Here is a 20,019-nt window from a genome sequence, read left to right on the forward strand (position 1 = left end):
CTCATCTTCTTCCTCCATTTCCATTAACTTCCATTAGTGTCCTTTCATTCACCTCCATTGGTGTCATTTCTTTTTCTTTCACCTCAACCCTTTTCTCTTATACCTCCAACACTCATCACCTTCTTCTTCTTCCACTTGTCTCTTCATCTATTTTTTTACTTTCTTTTCTTTCTTAGAAAGACAAATGGTATAATTTAAAATATATTTTTTATTTTATATTTTGAAATATACAATCTAAAATATAAATATAATTGAAAACATATGATTCAAAATACAATTTTTTTTCATTTTAAAATGTCTCTAAATTTTGTATTTTGGAACTAAAAAAAAAGGTTAAGTGTAATTTTCAAGAGATGCAAAAAGAAATTTTAGAGGTGCGGGAAAGAAGCTCTTTCTTCAACTTGTACCCAATAAAAATGTGGTTATATTGAAATAGGCTTTCATCCTGTATTCAACATTTTTCTTATTGTACCCCTAAACTTTTATAAATACCTTAATGTCCCTCGACTTTGACTAGGATTAAACCGTAATTTGAAGGTGCAGGAATAAAGCCCCAGTTAAAAAAAAAAGGTTTGAGGAATGATTGAAACATGGTCCAAGAAAGGAACAACAAAAAATGAAGAAAAACTATAGCCACTTAAAAGGTGAAAGAAACACGGAGCACTCATTGGAGGGAAGAACAGAAGAGTGTAGATATTGGAGCGAATGGTGACGCAGGAGAGGAGAACCCCACGCGCCAATTCCAACGTGTGCATATACCTCCATGCAGCATCATGCTTCATCATGTATCTACCTCACACTAAGAACCTCATTGCTCAACTATCACAACACATTAATTTATCCTCCTCTTCTATGCAACCATGCTTCTCAGAACCGCTTCTTCTTTCTCTCTGCTCAACGCCAACGCCGACGCCGACCATATACTCCCTCTCATAAACCCTTCTTCTGCTATTCGTTGCTACTCTCATGCCAAAAGCTTCGTTCCCTGCGCCACCAAGGGCTCAAACAACCGTCCCTTAACCGGCGTCGTTTTTGAACCCTTTGAAGAGGTCAAGAAGGAGCTCGACCTTGTCCCCACACTTCCAGAAGCTTCCCTTGCTCGCCAGAAGTACACCAATGAGTCTGAAGCTGTTGTCAACGAACAGATCAAGTGCGTTGGGCACCCTGCTTCGATCTCTTCTTACTTCAAAATTAAAATTCTCTTTTTAGTTATATTCACCAACCATAACCCCTTATAAATTTCAATTTTTATTGGTGGGAGTTGATTAAGACTTTTGATTCTTTCTGGATCTATGCTGTTTGATTCGCTTTGATATTTTTGTTTTTCCTTTTTGCAGTGTGGAGTACAATGTTTCGTATGTTTATCATGCGATGTTTGCCTACTTCGACAGGGACAATGTTGCGCTCAAGGGTCTTGCCAAGTAAATGATTTGGTTATAATTATTTACGGTTTCTGCTTTCTGGTGTTTTAATTTACCTTGTGGGGAGTTGTTAATTACTGATTTCCATCGTTGCAGATTTTTTAAGGAGTCAAGTGAGGAGGAAAGGGAGCATGCTGAGAAATTGATTGAATATCAGGTATAAATTGGTTATGGCTTTTAGTCTATACAAAGATTCAGCATCAAATTTCAGATGCTAACTTTCAGAATTGTTTTCTAGACAGCGATACTGAAAATTTGTTATGTTAATGTAAATTTTCAGAATAAACGTGGTGGAAAAGTGAAGTTGCAATCTATTGTGATGCCTCTTTCTGAGTTTGACCACGATGAAAAGGGAGATGCCCTGTATGGTTAGTGTGCACGACCCTCTCTTGTTCTGTTTTTTTCCATATAATTTATAACCAAACCGTTCTCTTTTTGCTGCACTGTGTGCATTTATTATAACAAGAGATGGGTTGAACATTTAAAGATTGTGTATAAGTATAACAAACATAGAACAAAAGCTGAAATAATTAAGATTCACAGCAATTCTTTATTGTATGATTTGAAATTGCATTTATTACTATATTTCTAATGATAAACACGATTGTCTATAAAATTGAAATGAATTCCTATTGCACTTTACGTTTAACCTGTTTCTATGCACACGTTGAGTTAATTTGGTAAGATTATAAAATATATATTTTCTTACCAGAATCGTTTCATATGTAACAGATGATGTAAGACAACTTGTTCAAAGTTTTCGCTTTGCCTGATGAACTTCCCCTGTAAATTTGTAAGTGTGACACTAAATGTATTTGTGCTTGTTACTTGTTGCAGCAATGGAACTTGCTCTGTCTTTGGAGAAGCTGACAAATGAGAAGCTTCTTAACTTGCACAGTGTAAGATGAGTTTTTTGTTTGTCTCATTTATGTCCAATTCGATGTTATTAAAATGCGGATTCCTTTCTCTGAATTTGTTGCATGTTGTTTGACAGGTTGCCTCGAAGAACAATGATGTGCAATTGACAGATTTTATTGAAAGCGAATTTTTAGGTGAACAGGTAATGTGGTGTTGCAAATGAAGCGAACTTTTGTCTTATAGTTTATTAGAGAAACTATTAAGTGACTTTGATCAATATTTAATTGACATACTTTAAATTTTAAATTGACCAAACAAAAATAATTTTTTTTTATTTGGGTAGGTCGAAGCTATTAAAAAAATCTCTGAGTACGTTGCTCAGCTCAGAAGAGTTGGCAAAGGACATGGTAAAAAATTATTTGTTCAGCTGCATCCTACTTTGTTGAATATGTCATTCCCAGATGCTTTCAGAGAAAAAAAAATGTAATTGCTATGCTTTCTTTGATGTGAATTTTCAGGTGTGTGGCACTTTGATCAAATGCTGCTCCGTGAGGAGGGAGTTAATGTTTGATTACACTTTTGTTTTCACTATCTAGTTAGTTCTTATCTGGTTCTTCCAAATGGTATTTTAAGGTTGTTGGCTAAAGATGAAGAAAGGGGGATATGGAATGATATGGAATTGGAACTCAAATTATAATTTACAATATTATGGTTATATGTTTTCATAACTTAAAAAGTATAAATAATATTAATTTTAAAAGTACTGTTTATCATATTTGTTTTTTATTTGGTATTTAATGGTAATACCTATATCAGGTGAAAGCTCGACTATTTTGAGCTTCATATACACTGTCATATGATGCCTGGGAAGTTTTAATTCAAGAAGGCCTTGTTGAAAGTCAATGTTCAACAATGACTGGAGAAAGAGCAACATTTTTTCTTTGTCTATATCTCTAGCTTATGTGGTTCTTATAGTTCTAATTTATTCTAGAAAAAGGAATGTATTTTTAGTTTATCTCACTATGATTTCTTATGTTTTAGTTTCAGGAAAATATTTGTCATTGTTAAAGTTTTAATATTTTTTATCACTGTTTTCATTTTTTTTTTATCTTTAATTATAGATAGATTAATATTGAGAATGAAAAATATTAATTAATATAATGAGGATAATATATAATATTTCAATTTAAGATGGTTAAACTTTTTAAACATTTAATTTAATTAAATAATATATTTATATTTTAATATAGAACTTGATTGTAAGTTTTTCATTAATTTAGCTTAAACATTGTATTTTTATTAAAAGTGAGAATAATTTAATTAGAGCTTAAAACGTGTTGTCTACAAATTAATTTTGATATCATAATATTAATTATTATAAAATATTTATATCTTAAATAAAAGTTTTATTTCTGAAGACAAAAATAATGAAGGGTGGTTTATTTTAAAATTATTAATTTTAACATACTAAAAATACGCATGATGTGAAACAATAAACTTTTTTTTTGTTTTTACTCAGTTTAAGACTAATATAAATTAATATTCAAAAATGTAGAAACGAAAAAAAAAAATTAATATGGGGGCTACAATCCTTACTTGAAAAATTCAAACTTAAATATTTGTTATTACTATAACATAAAAATAAAATTAAAAAAATACCCGTGACAGATTATGATGCTTCCAATGTCGATAATTGATGTTTAAAATATATATTTATTAAAATTTTAAATGAGTCCAAATACGATAGTAAATAGAAATTAAAAAAAAAAAAAGGAGTTAAAGAATACATAAAAATAAAATAAAATTCATTCACTCGTCTAGTTATGGTTTTAGTTTAGACTTTATGTCTATTCCTAACAGGTATAAAAATAAACAGTATAAAAATAGCAAAATCAATAATAAAGAATGGTTACAATCAAAATAAACAAGACAATATAGGTTTAACAGATAATTTTGGATAAAAAAAAAATCGAAAAATAAATTTTAAATTGTTTTAACATAAATCATTTTATTAATTTTATTGGGATAGAAGCGGATCAAATGTTTGGGCTTATATTGAGTCAATTATAAGCCCATGAACATGGAACATACGAATCTTTAGGATTTGTTCAGATGATGTCTGTTTGGATTTGCTCTCCGACACAACTGAAAGAAACTAACCGAAGTAAGCATGGGTCCGAACCTGGAATGTCGTATGTACGAGGCGAAGTACCCGGAGGTGGACATGGCGGTGATGATACAGGTGAAGAACATCGCTGACATGGGTGCCTACGTGTCGCTTCTGGAGTATAACAACATCGAGGGCATGATCTTGTTCTCAGAGCTCTCCCGCCGTCGAATTCGGAGCGTCAGCAGCCTCATCAAGGTGGGGCGCATCGAGCCCGTCATGGTCCTCCGTGTCGACAAGGAAAAGGGCTACATCGATCTCAGCAAGCGCAGGGTCTCCGAAGAGGATATACAGGCCTGCGAGGAGAGGTACAACAAGAGCAAGCTCGTCCATTCCATCATGCGCCACGTCGCCGAAACCCTAAACATCGATTTGGAGGACCTCTACATTCACATTGCATGGCCTTTGTATCGCAAATATGGTCATGCTTTTGAGGTTCCCATTGTTCTTGCTTTTGAAATTCTTTTATGCTTTTTTTTTATCGCTCTTTTATTGGTCGTAGTTGCTGATTAAAATTCACTCTCTGCAGGCTTTCAAAATAATTGTGACTGATCCTGATTCTGTTTTGAATACTCTCATCCGTGAGGTCAAGGAAGTTGGCCCTGATGGGCAGGAGGTAAACGTTTTTATCAGAGTAAAACTTACTACATTTCCTTATGTCTTGTTGTTGGATAAATGTATTTTCTGTTGCTGGCATAGGTGACTAAGGTAGTGCCAGCTGTTTCTGAAGAAGTGAAGGATTCTCTTGTGAAGAATATTAGAAGACGGATGACCCCCCAGCCCTTGAAAATTAGGGCGGATATTGAACTGAAATGTTTTCAATTTGATGGCGTTCTTCATATCAAGGTCTTATTTATTTCTATTCCTCCTTTTCTTTTTATTTTGGATAAAAGATCTTCTTTTTCCTTTAAGCATCTAATCTGCTATTTTGATTTGTTGCTGCCTATAACTTATCTACCACAGTATTCTCAGGTTTTATGATTATTTGCTTATGTAGGAGGCAATGCGTAGAGCTGAAGCTGCTGGAAACGACGACTGCCCTGTCAAAATTAAACTTGTTGCTCCCCCACTTTATGTTCTTACCACTCAGACACTGGACAAGGTTACTGCAACCTTCACATGTATTTTGATATGATTATTGGCTTTTTGACCAGAATTGAGTGCATATTATGCCCTTGAAGATTTTTGCTTCAGTATACAAATTTTTTGATATGTGAAGCATGAGTTTTCACTATTGTTGTATTTTAGATAGTGTTTGAGGGTACTGGGGTTGTAGAACTAGGTTGGCGAATTTTTAACCTACTATGATTGCCAAACAGCCAAATAGAATTCACCCTGAAAGGTCTTAACATTCTCTTGCAATATGTTGTTTGGTCGTGTTATCTTTCGTTACGTGATGAAAATTAATTTCTATTTAAGACATTTTTTTTTTTATATTGATACGCAGTGTTAATAAATCTAGAAGTAGCTTTATTCATAGCTTGTCTGTGGGTACGTTGTTAATACTTGGCAGAGATTTTAATTCCAAATGTGTTGTAGAAAGACATCTGGAGAGCTCAATGAACTGAGATTATTAAAATGACATCTGCTAGGCAATATCATGTGCGGTATTAATATACATGTGCAATTGTAGATTTGTGTAATAAATCCCAATTGATAAACTTACCGTCGAAAATAATTTGCGTATTTTGTGACGGTCTGAATAGGAGCAAGGAATATTGGTTCTAAACAATGCCATTAACGCTTGCACTCAAGCAATAGAGCAACACAAGGGTAAACTTGTGGTTAAAGAAGGAGCTAGAGCAGTGAGTATCACTTCCTCTTTTTGTTTTTTGATTATCATCTATATATTTTATGCATACAAAGTATTTTTTCATCTGCCTTTGGATCATGTTCTCTAGCACTCTTGACACTGCATTTTGTTTCAGGTGAGTGAACGTGATGATAAATTGCTTGCTGAGCACATGGCCAAGTTACGCCAAGATAATGAGGAGGTAAGTGGTGATGAAGACAGTGAAGAGGAAGAAGATACAGGAATGGGTGAGGTTGATGTGGATAACGGTTCTGGGATAACAGAGTGAAAAACTTGTGGGTATTGTAAGGCATCGATAGCAGAATACGACTTTACTAATTGTGTCTTCTTTATTATTCTTTATGAACTGCTTTCAAATGCTGTTGTATAATACAATTTTGAATTACTATTTGTTGAGTTGAGTCATGTATATTGCGAAGCGAGATTGGAGTTTATTGATGAGGATGTTCAACCCAAACTAAGGAGTTTCTCAGCTCTTTCTTTCTCTTCCCATGTTCTCTCTGGTTTTTGCTATTGATTAGTGGATACTTGCCAAGGCAATTCTCTTAGCTAGCACTAATTGCTTGCACTTTCTATTTGAAATTGTATTAATTTTTGCTCGATTATTTATAAATACATAGTATCCTTTACGTGCAAAATATAGTTGCAGAAATTGGATTTGGAAATCGTATATTTTCATCACATAGAAATATGTGTAGATACACTTGATACATCTTATATATAATCTTATGTGGAACATATTTAATCCATTTGTAGTTGCATTTTGTTATGTTAATATGTTGGTTTCCAGTGAAATTATCTATTAGATACAATTTATACGATTTCAATCTTAGACTTTCACATATGTTAATTCTAAATAACTAACTAATGGGTGAGATTTATTAAATAAAAAATACGGTTTTCACAGTTTTTGTTATTTATCATAATTTTTAACTAAAAGTAAAAATACTTTAAAATATGGTATTAGTATATATATTTACACATTATATACAATTAGTTAATTATAATTAAGATAAAATTCGTTTGAAAAGTTGAATTATGATATACCAACATGTGAACAATTTTTAAAATTTCACAATCGAATCAATTTTTTTGTGAGTATTAATTCACATTAGACATTACACTACACGACCTATTGTTAAATTTTATCTTAAAAGTAATTAGTTGTCACTAAAGTGATTCCCTCCCGACAGCATTACTCACATGTCAATAATAATATACAATTATGTTCATTTACTTTTAATCACTTATCAAATAAAATCAAATATATATTTATTATTAAGGACAATGATACACATTCATTTTAATTTTATCTATATCTATTATAAACTTGTTTTTTTCTTTTTATCTCTCTCTTTTTATTACATCATATAACCTATAAAGTTATATTTTTATTTTCTCACTATATGTATATTAAGTACTAATAATCATTTTTCTATTACTAAGTCGTATTTGAATAGGCACCTGTTATGTTTCTCTGTTTCCTTATGTTTCTTACACGTCATATTTCACAGTGTACAATGTACAAAATTGCTAGTGAAGCATTAGGTAGTGTAGTACTTAGAATTTTTTGATGTAACAACTTTGCCTAAAGAAGGGGAAAAAAGAGAGAAAGTGTACACAGTGGAGTAGAAGGTTTCAAATGTGATGACGTGTCATTCTGAATTGCGTATCCTTTGGAAAGTCAAGATCTGATATTGGGTCTTCAGCCTTTGACTGACACAACACCTACCTTTCTAACTTTCACGTTCATTCCCAAAGCCCCACTGTCACATCTTCTCTGTCGCACCATTTAGTTCGTTAACCATGAAAACATTGCACAAATGCTAACCCAATCTGTACAACGACAGTTATCTCTGTGTCTGTGTTAGGTGGTAAGAAATTGTTAATATCAAGAAATGAGAATTTGGGTGGAAAGGCTGTTGAGAGAGAGAAAATGCCCTTTCATTTTCACCCTCTTGGTCTTTCTCGTTTGTGTGAGCATCCTCACGTTCACGAAAAACGTAACCTCTAACTTGGATCCCATAGGCTTCTATCTTGATGTGAAAGCGCAACCTCTGGCACATTTTTCTTCGCCGGCTCCCAAACGCCAAAGATTGCCACTCAAGGGAGAGCCTTTCTTGGATGATGCAAACATTGATTGGAAGCTTTGTAAGGGTCACTTCGCTTTCGACTATGTACCCTGTTTGGATAACCTTAAGGTAATTAAAGCTCTCAGGACAAGGAGGCACATGGAACACAGGGAAAGACACTGTCCTAATTCTCCTCTCCACTGTCTGGTGCCCCTTCCCAGAGGCTACAAACTCCCCCTTCTGTGGCCTAAGAGCAGGGACATGGTGAGATTGATACTTCGGTGGTAAGATTTTTTTTCTTCTATGTGTTTGATGCATGGCTTCTTTCAACCTCTTCACCACGCAAAGGTTATTGCCAGTCCTGGCTGGACATTATATGTCTATGGTTCTTGTCAATCTTGACGTCCATGCATTCAAAATTTTCAATTTATAGGAAAAAATTAATTATACTTGACTGCATGTCATTCAAATATTAATTAGTTGGACCGTCATGATCGCCAACTACCGAGTAGTAGTCCTGTATAAATGATACGCATTGGATGGAAGAATCTTGCTAGATGTTTCTGTGATGTACTAGTTTTGGTTTTCAGATTTGGTATGATAATGTCCCTCATCCGAAGCTGGTTGAATACAAGAAGGAGCAAAACTGGGTGGTGAAGTCCGGAGATTATCTCGTCTTTCCCGGAGGTGGTACTCAGTTTAAAGAAGGTGTTAACCATTATACTGAATACATAGAGAAGGTATATATCTCGTCACTTCGCCTTTCATCATTTGCCTAAACTTTCGTATGATACGAGCGTTGTTTTCCCCTGTAAATGTTGAAAAGTTATATATACGGGGGAAATAACAAATGGGAGAAACTGTGAAATTTATATACAGTTCCCTTGATGCTTTTGAAATTGTTTCCAATCAAAATTTGAGCACACTTCAGTATTATGTATCATAAAAGTTTACATTAGAGATAAATATAGATCATAGAACTGAAATTTCGATTCATATAAGAGAACAATACAAAAAATATTAAAAGAACTGCACTCAAGAGTACGAGAGAGAGGTTTCAGAGGACAGGAATAAGGATGAAGGTGGATTCTTTTCTTCTGTTTTATTTACATGCAGTCTTTTTATTTTTTTGCGAACTAGCCTCTTAAAATGATAATGGTTTTAGCATAAGAAACAAGATATTTCAATCTAGGCCACAACTATATTTGAACAAAATTATTCTTCTTTTCCTACGGATTAATATTTTCCCAATTGATAAAGCTTTGGGCTTATAATTGGCCGTATAAGGAAGGAGCTATTGAAAACGACAGAGTTTGTTCTTACTCGTTTTCATGAGTTCGTCCAAGCATTTTTTTCAGCTTTTTATTTATGCATGACTAAGTTAGTGTCCTACATGTTCTGCTTATATAAATCTCTAATGTTTTATGCCAGACACTACCGACAATTCAATGGGGAAAGAATATCAGGGTTGTTCTTGACGTTGGTTGTGGAGTTGCTAGCTTTGGTGGCTATCTTATGGACAAAAATGTTATTACTATGTCATTTGCACCAAAGGATGAGCATGAAGCTCAGATACAGTTTGCATTGGAACGAGGAATTCCTGCAACTCATTCTGTTATTGGAACTCAAAAGTTGACATTTCCTGATAATGGATTTGATTTGGTACACTGTGCAAGATGCAGGGTGCATTGGGATGCAGACGGTACTTCTCACTTCTGAGTTGTGATTTGTGTCCATAAGAGGACAAGCTTCTTCTATTATCCACTTCCGATTTCTATTTGTACTATGTTTATGTTTATGAGAAGAGTGCTTGTTCCCAAATTTGTAGGTGGGAAACCGTTGTTTGAGCTGAACAGGATTCTTAGACCTGGTGGTTTCTTTGCTTGGTCTGCAACACCAGTTTATCGCGATGATGAAAGAGATCGCAAAGTATGGAATGGTTTGTCCCTCACCCCATGCATATATACCTCTTTTCTCATTTGAAAATAAATATTGTTTTCAACCTCTTTTGGGAGATGGGAAGGATGATTTCATGAGAGAAAAAATGGAAAAAGTTTAAAGAACAACGGAATTTAAGAAAATAGTGTGTAAGAATGCGAGTTATTGTCACTTCTTTGAATGGATGCCATGAGAAAGAAAAGAAAGGAATAGAAAAAAAAAATAGTAAAATGTGAAATTCTTTGGATTGAAAGAAAAAAAAAAGTGAAAAAAAAAAGGAAAGTGAATGAAAAAGCTTACAGTTGATCTGGTAGATTTCTAAGAAAAAATAGTTCAAATTAATTGTCAAAATATATTCTTTACTAAACAATAACGTAATGGGTATGAATTGAAAGATGAGAAAGAATTATTTTATAAAATTGAAAATAATATTAAATTATATAATAATGTATTATTATATATTTTTTCTTTTAATATAAAAGTGCATGTCTAATAACTCAACAAAAAATAATTTGTATTTAATAATACTAATGTTTTATTTTTAAAATCATTTAAAATTTATTGTTGTCAACTAAATAATTTTTTGAATGACTATACATTAGTTATCTATGTGTTATATCAAAAAAAAAAAAATTGGTTGTACACGAAAATACTAAGAAACATTTACCTGAAAATTTCTTGTAGCAAGGAAACCTTTTGTAAAGGAACCCTTTTCAAGAAGAAGAATTATTTTTTACCATCATCAGCTTTACAATTCATTTTATTAATATATATATATATATATATATATATATATATATATATATATATAAATTAAAAATAAATAATGTATAATTAAAATACTAATATTTTATTTTTTTAAGCGGAGACCTTTACATTGGAGGAGTCTCCCCTCTCTTTCAAGAAAACAATTATGGGTTTCTAATTTAAAATTACTGATTAAGAAAAAAAGTTTTTTTTTCATTTTATCTTTTCGTGCATGTTTTGTTTTTTCGTTTAGTGAAGGATGTTACAAAACAATTACAATCGTTTTAATGGTGGATGTTTTCTGCAGCCATGGTGACAGTAACAAAAGCAATGTGCTGGAGTGTTGTGGCTAAGACTCTGGACTCATCTGGTATTGGGCTTGTTATATACCAGAAGCCTAACTCATCTTCTTGTTATCAGGAACGCAAAGAGAATACTCCTCCTTTATGTGAATATAGCGACAAGAAAAGCATCTCATCCTGGTATATATATGATAGTTTTTGGTGGAACTTCTTTGACATTTATATTTAGACCAACTTTGTTTTCTCTCCAATACCATGAATGGAAACCGAATGAGTAAACTTTGTGCTACTGTTTGCATCATATGTTTTAGCCTTTTGATATGCAATGAGCTGACATTTTTGCATCATGTTTAGCACATGTTGTTCAAACGGAACCATAGAAGAAAATGTTCACAAGCCAACCATAGCAAGCAATGCTAAGCATATTACTGTTACTGTTAGTTTAACTTCTATCCCGTCTGATTTTATTTTCATGATTAGGTATGCCAAACTCAGTGGTTGCCTCATTCCACTTCCAGTTGATGGTAAGGGTAACATTCAGAGCTGGCCAATGTCTTGGCCCCAAAGGCTTACTGGTATACCTCCAAGCTTATCGAGTGAATCAGATGTCACTGAGAAGTTCTTGAATGACACCAAGCACTGGTCTGAACTAGTTTCAGACGTTTATATAGATGGTCTTTCTATAAACTGGTCAAGTATTCGAAATGTAATGGACATGAATGCTGGTTATGCAGGGTAAATTAAATTCAAACACAACTTAAAATTGCTTCTTTACCTTTCAAGTTTTCTTTGAACTTGACCCCATGCATTCATGTTCTTTTCTCTCTTTCCCTCCAGATTTGCCGCGTCACTCATTGATCTACCAGTGTGGGTGATGAATGTAGTACCCATTGACATGCCAGATACTCTTACTACTATATTTGACCGAGGGCTAATAGGATTATATCATGACTGGTGCGAGTCCTTGAGTACATACCCTCGCACCTATGATCTTGTTCATGCAAGCTTTCTTTTCAAACATCTTGAGCAAAGGTATGCATATAGAGGAAACTAAAGCCAAGAACTTGTGTTATGTGTACTACGTACATATTGTTATTTGTTTATACTGCTTTCTCGTTAGAACATATATGCTATATTGCAGAAAACACAAACAAAAAATACTGCTAATTATGATGTTTGTGTTTGTGAGATGTGAGATTGTAGATGTGGTTGTGGAGATAGATCGCATACTGAGACCAGATGGGTATGTACTGGTTCAGGACACCGTGGAAATGATGAACAAGCTTGGTCCGGTTCTGCATTCACTTCATTGGTCTGTAACATTGTATCAAAATCGGTTTCTTGTTGGTAAGAAGAGTTTCTGGCGTCCAAGACCTTAGAATTTTTAACCATTTATTATTTTATTTAATTCATAGGTTTTCTCATCTTTTTATTTTACTTTAATATAGACATTAAATCAAAAAATTGTAGATGATGTTCCAGGAAGGCAAACTTGTTGGTGAAACATTTTATTTATTTATTCATACATAAATATGAAAAAAGATTGTTATTTTTTATAAGAAAAACTTATTTTAACAATACTTTTTTAACAATTTCTTAACAATGTATATGTTACTGATTGATTCCTTTTAAATATTTTTTATATATAAATTCAAATAAACCAATAAAGTGATAACTTATAAAAATGTTAAAAAAAGTGTTGTTAAAATATATATTTTTTTTTATAAATATAAATTAACTCGTAACAGTTCAATTCCTATGCTCCGGATCGTACATTATTATTCTATTGCAGCGTTATTTTGGTTTATTTTATTATTTATTTTTATTGTCTTAATTATTTATTAAAGATAGTTATGTTATCTTGTATCTGTTTTTTTTTTTTTTTCTAATGTTCAGTTTTTCTTCACTTCTTTCTCTACTTTCCTTTCACAATCAACCAAAACAGCAAAAACAGAAAAGTAGATGGGTGATGATTGAATTTAATGGATTTTATTATTTATTGAAACATAACAAAAATAGTTTTAAAAATAATGTTGAAAATATTTAATGGATTTTAACAACTCGTAAAAATCCTACTTTCTTTTAACAATTCTCTATACTAATTTTTTATTCAATAATTTAATTTAATATTTTATTATTAATTACACTTATCAAATACATTGATTTATAAAAGTTTATATCAAAGCAACTTTTTCTTTAAAAAGAATCATGATAATTTGACATTCTAACTTATAACGTTATAAATTACTATTTTATCATAAATATTTTATTTATATTTATTTTCATTGTATTAATATAATATTTTATTACTGATTCAAAGTTTAGATGCCTTAAAATAGAGTATAATGTCTATAACTTCTAACTATTTTTTTATTTATGCCAAATTTGATTGTAGATAAAAATACTATTGCTCATAGGAATATGAGTGATAAATAATATTTAAATGTCCAAATAAATAAAAAGCCGGAACAAAATAAAAGATAAGACAAATTCTCAAAGATTATACGAATCACATTATTTTTTTTAAAGGTTTATAAATATATATTTTGTTACATGTAGTATGTAGTAGTGCTTAATTTATATTTTTTTTTACTGAATATTAAGTACTAATATCATATTATTTACTCACTTTTACTCCTTCAAAGTGTCCAACCATTGGAGGTATTCTAACTACCACATTAACTACGGGGGATGTTCGATTAAAACAAAAAAATAAATATTATAGTTTTATTAAAATATATTTTCTTTAATATTAAAAAAGTAGACAATTTTTTTCTAGGACATTTTTTTCAGGAGAAAATATTTGACATTTAAATGATCCTCTATAATGATTAGTTAATATATAATTAGAATATTTCGGACGGTAGAGACGATATTGAAAACATTAAAGATCATGAAATCCATCTCAATCTCATCTATCAAAACTAATGAAGAAATCACTTATCTTCTCAACTTCTAAACTATATTTTCTTGTCCTTTACTTTTGTTATATTTTGTTTGGATCAATGCATTATTACCTACTAAACATTTTTATATGTATCTTTTTATTTAAGCAATTTTCGATTCTATATTAGTGTTTATTTTTCTAATTTTGCCTTTATAGCAATCAATATGTTATACTTTGGTGTAAATTATTCCTAACTTAACACCTTTTGTTAATAATTGTTTGGTGGGAGTTTCTTTGAAACTTGTTATTGACATATCGAATTACATAAATATTAAGTGTAAATTTACTTAGTGATCTTTAAATCATTTAAAGAAGATTGTACTCTGAAGTTCATTTAAAACTCTTCTTTAATGTGTGTGTGCTTGTTAGACGTTCATTAAATGAACAAAACCATTTTTAATGGTGAACTTTTTATAGAGATTCTTTTAGAACTCTTCCTTAATCAATTGTTTATTGGGCAATAAGGTTTGGGTATAACTCTTTCTTAACCATTCACTTATGCTCCATCGAGAGAGACTTATGTAAAACTCTTCCTTAACCAATCGACTAATAAGTGCAGCAAGGATTCAACAGATAAACTTGTTCTTAATTGATTGATTCAAGGAACTTTGTTTGAGAATATACATTGATATATATACTTGTATAACTTATGATTTTATTAATCCAGTCATCTCTTTAAAATCTTCTCAATTTTATTAAACTTGATTACTTACCTATTTAAATAATCTGAATTATTAGTTGATTCTAATTATCATACTGGTATTTTTCAAACTAAAACTATCCATTAAAACAATATGTGTTATTAATTCACGATAATAAATTTAATTATTTTATTTTAAATTAATATCACACTTATATATAATAAATCATAAGATAAAATATGTCAATTGAGAGCAAAGAAATTTTAAGATTATTATCTATGAATATATGTGATAAAATTGTTGATCTTATAAACTTACTTTTTAAGGTGTATCTAAAATTCGTTTTAACTATTTAAAACTACTTTTTTTTAAACAATATTTACAAGTTAGAGCAGTTTTTAACGATTCGAAGAAAATCTAAAAATTGTGAATATAACAATTTAATGAGAAAGTTTTATAAATTACAACTACTTTTGGAAGAAAAAAAATAAGCACCGGACTTAAAAGAGGAATTGTCTAATAAAATGCTATTATCACGAATAATGTTATAATATGATATGTTATAATATGCTATTATCACGAATAATGTTATATTTTTCTTATCATTTTTTCATACCTGAGAAGAAAGTATTAAATGAAAAATTAAATATATTTAATGTTTTATGAATTTAAAAGTGATCAATATTTGTTAATTTTCTAAGTACAAGGATTTTTTGTAAAATTTATTTGGTATATAATTAATATATTTTTGACTGCAATGACGGTTACATGTTTAATGGAATTATGTATAATGGGAGTGTGTTTTTTTATCATATTGTACCAAAAGAAATGACAAGATCTTAATGAAATGCATATTTATAATTCAATATATTTTTACTTATATTCTATTTGAGCCAATTATACAAATTTTTAAAATTTTTAGAATTTTTATAGATTTAAACTTTTCAATTTATAATGCAAATATTACTTCGATATTTTTTTTCATCTTTTTAATTTTTATTTTCAATTTATATTTTTCTTATGCTTAATAATCTCACATTTAGGATCTGAGACTTAAATAATTTTAAATTTCGTTATTTCATCTTTCAGAACATTTTTTTTAAAAAAAAAGTGTTTGATTTTTCAAAATACATCATTTTGCAAAACAGACCACATGATGTATGCAAATTATAACAATTTCCTTTGTTATTTTATTTTTATTTTTACATTATTATTGTCATCTTATTTCATTTGTTTCATTTTCTCAAATTTTTTAATTTGTTTTTGTAGAATTTAAGTGATTTCGTTGCTTGATTTTATTTACTAATTTAATAAACAGGCAAAATAAAAAATCATCAATAACACTGGCCCTTCCCTTTTGTGTCTATTTACCAATTCAACCCCGCTCACTCCACACACTACACACATCACTCCATAAAATAAACCAAATCAACAAACAAAAAGACAAACATCCTGTTTCTCCTCTGTTTCAATGTGGTTACCATGGCGTGTCCGAACTACAGCTTCGCGTCCCAACCGATCCCGATCCCGAGCCTCCACCGTCTCCTGCACTTCCTTCAAAGACATCCAAACCCTCCTCGCTTCCGAACCCGAACCTAGCTCTCCCAAATCTCCCTCCCTTTTCCGCCGCCTCTCCGTCTCCCCCTCCCTCCTCCGTTCCCTCAGCGGCTCCCGCGCCACCGCCCCTTCCTCCTTTGCGCCGCCTCCGGACTCCGACTGTTCCTCCGTCGTCCTCTACTACACCAGCCTCCGCGTCGTCCGCCGCACCCACGACGACTGCCGCGCCGTCCGATCCATCCTCCGCGGCTTCGCCGTCGCCATCGACGAGCGCGACGTCAGTGTCGACGAACGCTTCCGCGAGGAGCTGCAGGAGATTCTCGGCCGCCGCACCGTGCCTCTTCCAAGCGTTTTCATCGCCGGAACCTACATTGGCGGCGCAGACGAAGTGCGGCGACTCTACGACAGCGGCGAGTTGCATGAGCTGATCGAACGGCTGCCGTTGTCGCGGAGCATCGCGTGCGGTCTCTGCGGAGGGCTGAGATTCGTTGTGTGCGACAAATGCGATGGAAGCCATAAAGTGTTCGCTGAAAAGAGTGGCTCCTTCAGGATCTGTTCTTCCTGCAATTCCAATGGTTTGATCAGGTGCTCTTCCTGTTTCGTGGTGCACCAGCGACACAGCAAATAATAATAGTACCTTCTCTTAGATTTCCTTTTTCAATGTTGATCATCATATCTCTCAGTGAATCATTCATCTTAGATTCCTGAAGTTTTCCATTATACCTTTGCTACGTTACTCTAACCAGTAACCAGCGAATGGTATTCGATTCAAGCCTTGTGGATACACCAACCAACTTAGGTTAAATTATATAAGTTTAGAAAATTATAATTTCATGAAACAATAGTTTTATTATATAGTTTTTATGTTTAAATACTTGAGTAGTTTTAAACTCTCGTTTTCCCTCCAGACTGAAAAGTAAAGTGTTTTCAATTTTTTTGGAGTTTAGAACGTTGTCTTTTGTCAATCTTTATCATCTATGTTTAACCGTTTGAACATCACATTGTTTTCTAGGTGTCCATTTTGAATATGAGTATTCAACTTCTATCCATTCGACTACATCTGAATATATCGAGCAAGAAATAAGAAATTATAAAACATAAAAACGAAGAGAAAAAAAATAATGAATGATTGGATTTTAGATCAAACTTAAGAGTTAGTAAAGATAGTATATCACTTCCTATTGATTTCCTACTTGTTTAGTAATATAAATATTAATTATTTTAAGACATTAAATGTATTCGATTTTTATTTAATAATTTATTTATTGAAAAGATTTTCGAGATAACATTCCATTATAAGCAGTTTTCGAGGAAAATGTTCACAAAGAAATGGTGAAATCATATGCGGAATCCACAGGAAATTACATGCTTCTGTGGGAGGCTCTAAAAATGGAAAAAAGTTCTATTAATAATTACTTATTGATAACTTTTATATAATGTTTACGTGATAATCTGTTTTAAATATTTTTTTAAACTTAAATTCAAACTTATCAACAAAATAATAACACGTTTCTGTTATTAAAAAATAGTTTTTTTTAAGATCCTCTTAAAATTTACTTTTCCTTCATTGTAATATTACTAACACATCAATATCTATCATATGTCAGTTTTCCCGTGTCAATAAAATAAATAATACAAATTATAGATTAACAGGGTTATTTATAAGTTTTAATATATTTTTCTATGATATTATTTTAGTATTCATCATTATTACTCTAACACGTTATTACTTAGAAAAGTTAAACAGTAATTAGTATTTTCAATAACTATTTTAATGTCTTTATATTTCATATCCCCTAATATTTAATTGTTTCACAGCTACAATCTAATCTCTTTAAATGTTTCTTTTTTCAATTTTTTTTCATAATTAATGTAATTAATACTTTTTAAGATATGTGGACCTTCTCTTTAAAATACATACATATATACAACACATATATATATATATATATATATATATATATATATATATATATATATATATATATATATAGAGGGTCTGTTAACGCACGTACGTCTGTTTTTCAGTTGGTACATTTTAACAATGTGTACCAGATTATAGTAGACAAAAATACCCTCATATATTAAGGATTTTAAATTTTAAAGTGAAGAATATTTAAATAATTTTCATTCTCGAAACTAAAAAAAAAAAGAGAAACCCCTAAACCCTTACTCACCTCTCTCATTCCTCTCAATTCTTTCTCTTTCATCTATCTTACTCCAACCTTTTCTCTATCATCTCTACTGTAACCTCAATTAAAAAAAATCACGGGTTGTTAAGCAATTTCTTACAAAAAAATGATTTTATAATGAATTTTCATTTTATAATTTTTGTCTTATCTAATTTTTACAAGTATAATGACATATGAAGGAATTGGTAATTCGCTTGGAAAAATCAGAAACACTTATTATTAAACAATTTTTTACAAAAAATGATTTTATAATGAATTTTCATTTTATAATTTTTTTCATATCTAATTTTATCTAATTTTCATAAGCATAATGACATAAGAAGGAATTAGTAATTCGCTTGGAAAAATCATAAACACTCATTATTAAACAATTTCTTACAAAAAAATTGATTTTATGAATTGGTAATTGCCATGAAAGTGTTTTTTAAGAGATGACGATTCAACATCTGTAGATGATGAAATTAGAGAGGTTAGTGAAGATGATGAAATTGAAGAGATCTTGAATGAATTTTTACCTGAAGGCAAATATGTCAATGACTCAACTCTTTACAAAGGTAAATTGTTTAACTACGAGTATTTCTAATTTTTTTTTTCAGTTGGATCTACCATGGGATGACAGAGGAAAAGTTGGAGTGAGATAGATGAAAGAGAAAAGATTGAGAGAAATGAAAATTATTTAAATATCCTTGACTTTAAAACTTATAATCCATAATATATGAGGATGTTTTTGTCTACTATAATCCGGTACACATTATTAAAATGTACCAACTCAAAAACAGGCGTACGTGCCATAACATACCCCTATATATATATATATATAGGGGTTTGCTAACTTGCGTACGCCTGTTTTTCAGTTGGTACATTTTAGCAATGTGTACCNNGTTTCAGTAGACAAAAATACCCNTATATATCATGAATTCTAAGTTTTAAGGTTAAGGGTATTTTAATAATTTTCATTCCCAAAATTAAAAAAATAAAAAAAGAAACCCCTAAACCCTTACCCATCTCTCTCATTCCTCTCAACCATTTCTCTTTCATCTCTTTCACTTCAACCTTTTCTCTGTCATCCCTACTCTAGCTCCAATTGAAAAAAAATCAGAAACACTTGCCTTATTTTAATAATTTTCATTCTCAAAACTAAAAAAAGAAAACCCCAAACCCTTACTCACCCCTCCTTTATTCCTCTCAACCCCTTCTCCTTCATCTCTCTCACTCAAACATTACATTTTCTCTCTCACTCAAACATTTTCTCTGTCATCTCTGCACTAGCCCCAACTAAAAAACATTCATTATTAAACGATTTACTTTTGTAAAGAGTTGAGTCATATTCACCTTTCGAAAAAAGTTCATTAAAAACCTCTATA

General features: G+C 31.4%; 4 protein-coding genes across 5 annotated transcripts; all 4 read left to right on the forward strand.

Annotated features, from left to right (window-relative positions):
* The first annotated feature begins 652 nt into the window (after positions 1-652).
* Positions 653-3,052, forward strand: LOC106756485 (ferritin-3, chloroplastic). The gene is made up of 8 exons (XM_014638937.2): positions 653-1,150; positions 1,338-1,421; positions 1,518-1,578; positions 1,702-1,789; positions 2,259-2,320; positions 2,416-2,481; positions 2,623-2,686; positions 2,798-3,052. Exons 1-8 carry the CDS (start codon positions 861-863, stop codon positions 2,848-2,850), a joined length of 768 nt encoding a protein of 255 aa, XP_014494423.1. The 5' UTR covers positions 653-860; the 3' UTR covers positions 2,851-3,052.
* Positions 3,053-4,384: 1,332 nt separating this feature from the next.
* Positions 4,385-6,894, forward strand: LOC106755536 (eukaryotic translation initiation factor 2 subunit alpha homolog). 2 transcript variants are annotated; one of them, XR_002667284.1, is made up of 7 exons: positions 4,385-4,881; positions 4,976-5,062; positions 5,146-5,292; positions 5,444-5,548; positions 6,153-6,251; positions 6,375-6,578; positions 6,679-6,894. XR_002667284.1 is itself a non-coding variant. In XM_014637708.2 (6 exons), exons 1-6 carry the CDS (start codon positions 4,450-4,452, stop codon positions 6,525-6,527), a joined length of 1,023 nt encoding a protein of 340 aa, XP_014493194.1. In that variant the 5' UTR covers positions 4,385-4,449; the 3' UTR covers positions 6,528-6,697. The 2 variants fall into 2 exon arrangements, 1 of the variants encoding a protein (XP_014493194.1); XM_014637708.2 differs by having other exon boundaries at positions 6,375-6,697.
* A 1,180-nt stretch (positions 6,895-8,074) lies between these two features.
* Positions 8,075-12,711, forward strand: LOC106753518 (probable methyltransferase PMT23). Its single transcript, XM_014635341.2, has 8 exons — positions 8,075-8,595; positions 8,922-9,071; positions 9,763-10,033; positions 10,160-10,270; positions 11,324-11,498; positions 11,799-12,053; positions 12,156-12,350; positions 12,508-12,711. Exons 1-8 carry the CDS (start codon positions 8,158-8,160, stop codon positions 12,695-12,697), a joined length of 1,785 nt encoding a protein of 594 aa, XP_014490827.1. The 5' UTR covers positions 8,075-8,157; the 3' UTR covers positions 12,698-12,711.
* Positions 12,712-16,198: 3,487 nt separating this feature from the next.
* On the forward strand, positions 16,199-17,408 carry LOC106753527 (uncharacterized protein At3g28850-like). Its single transcript, XM_014635350.2, has one exon. The coding sequence runs from the start codon at positions 16,378-16,380 to the stop codon at positions 17,089-17,091; it is 714 nt and encodes a 237-aa protein (XP_014490836.1). The 5' UTR covers positions 16,199-16,377; the 3' UTR covers positions 17,092-17,408.
* The last annotated feature ends 2,611 nt before the right edge of the window (positions 17,409-20,019 follow it).

The sequence above is a fragment of the Vigna radiata genome, chromosome 2 (assembly GCF_000741045.1).
Source record: "Vigna radiata var. radiata cultivar VC1973A chromosome 2, Vradiata_ver6, whole genome shotgun sequence".
Lineage (NCBI taxonomy): Eukaryota > Viridiplantae > Streptophyta > Magnoliopsida > Fabales > Fabaceae > Vigna > Vigna radiata.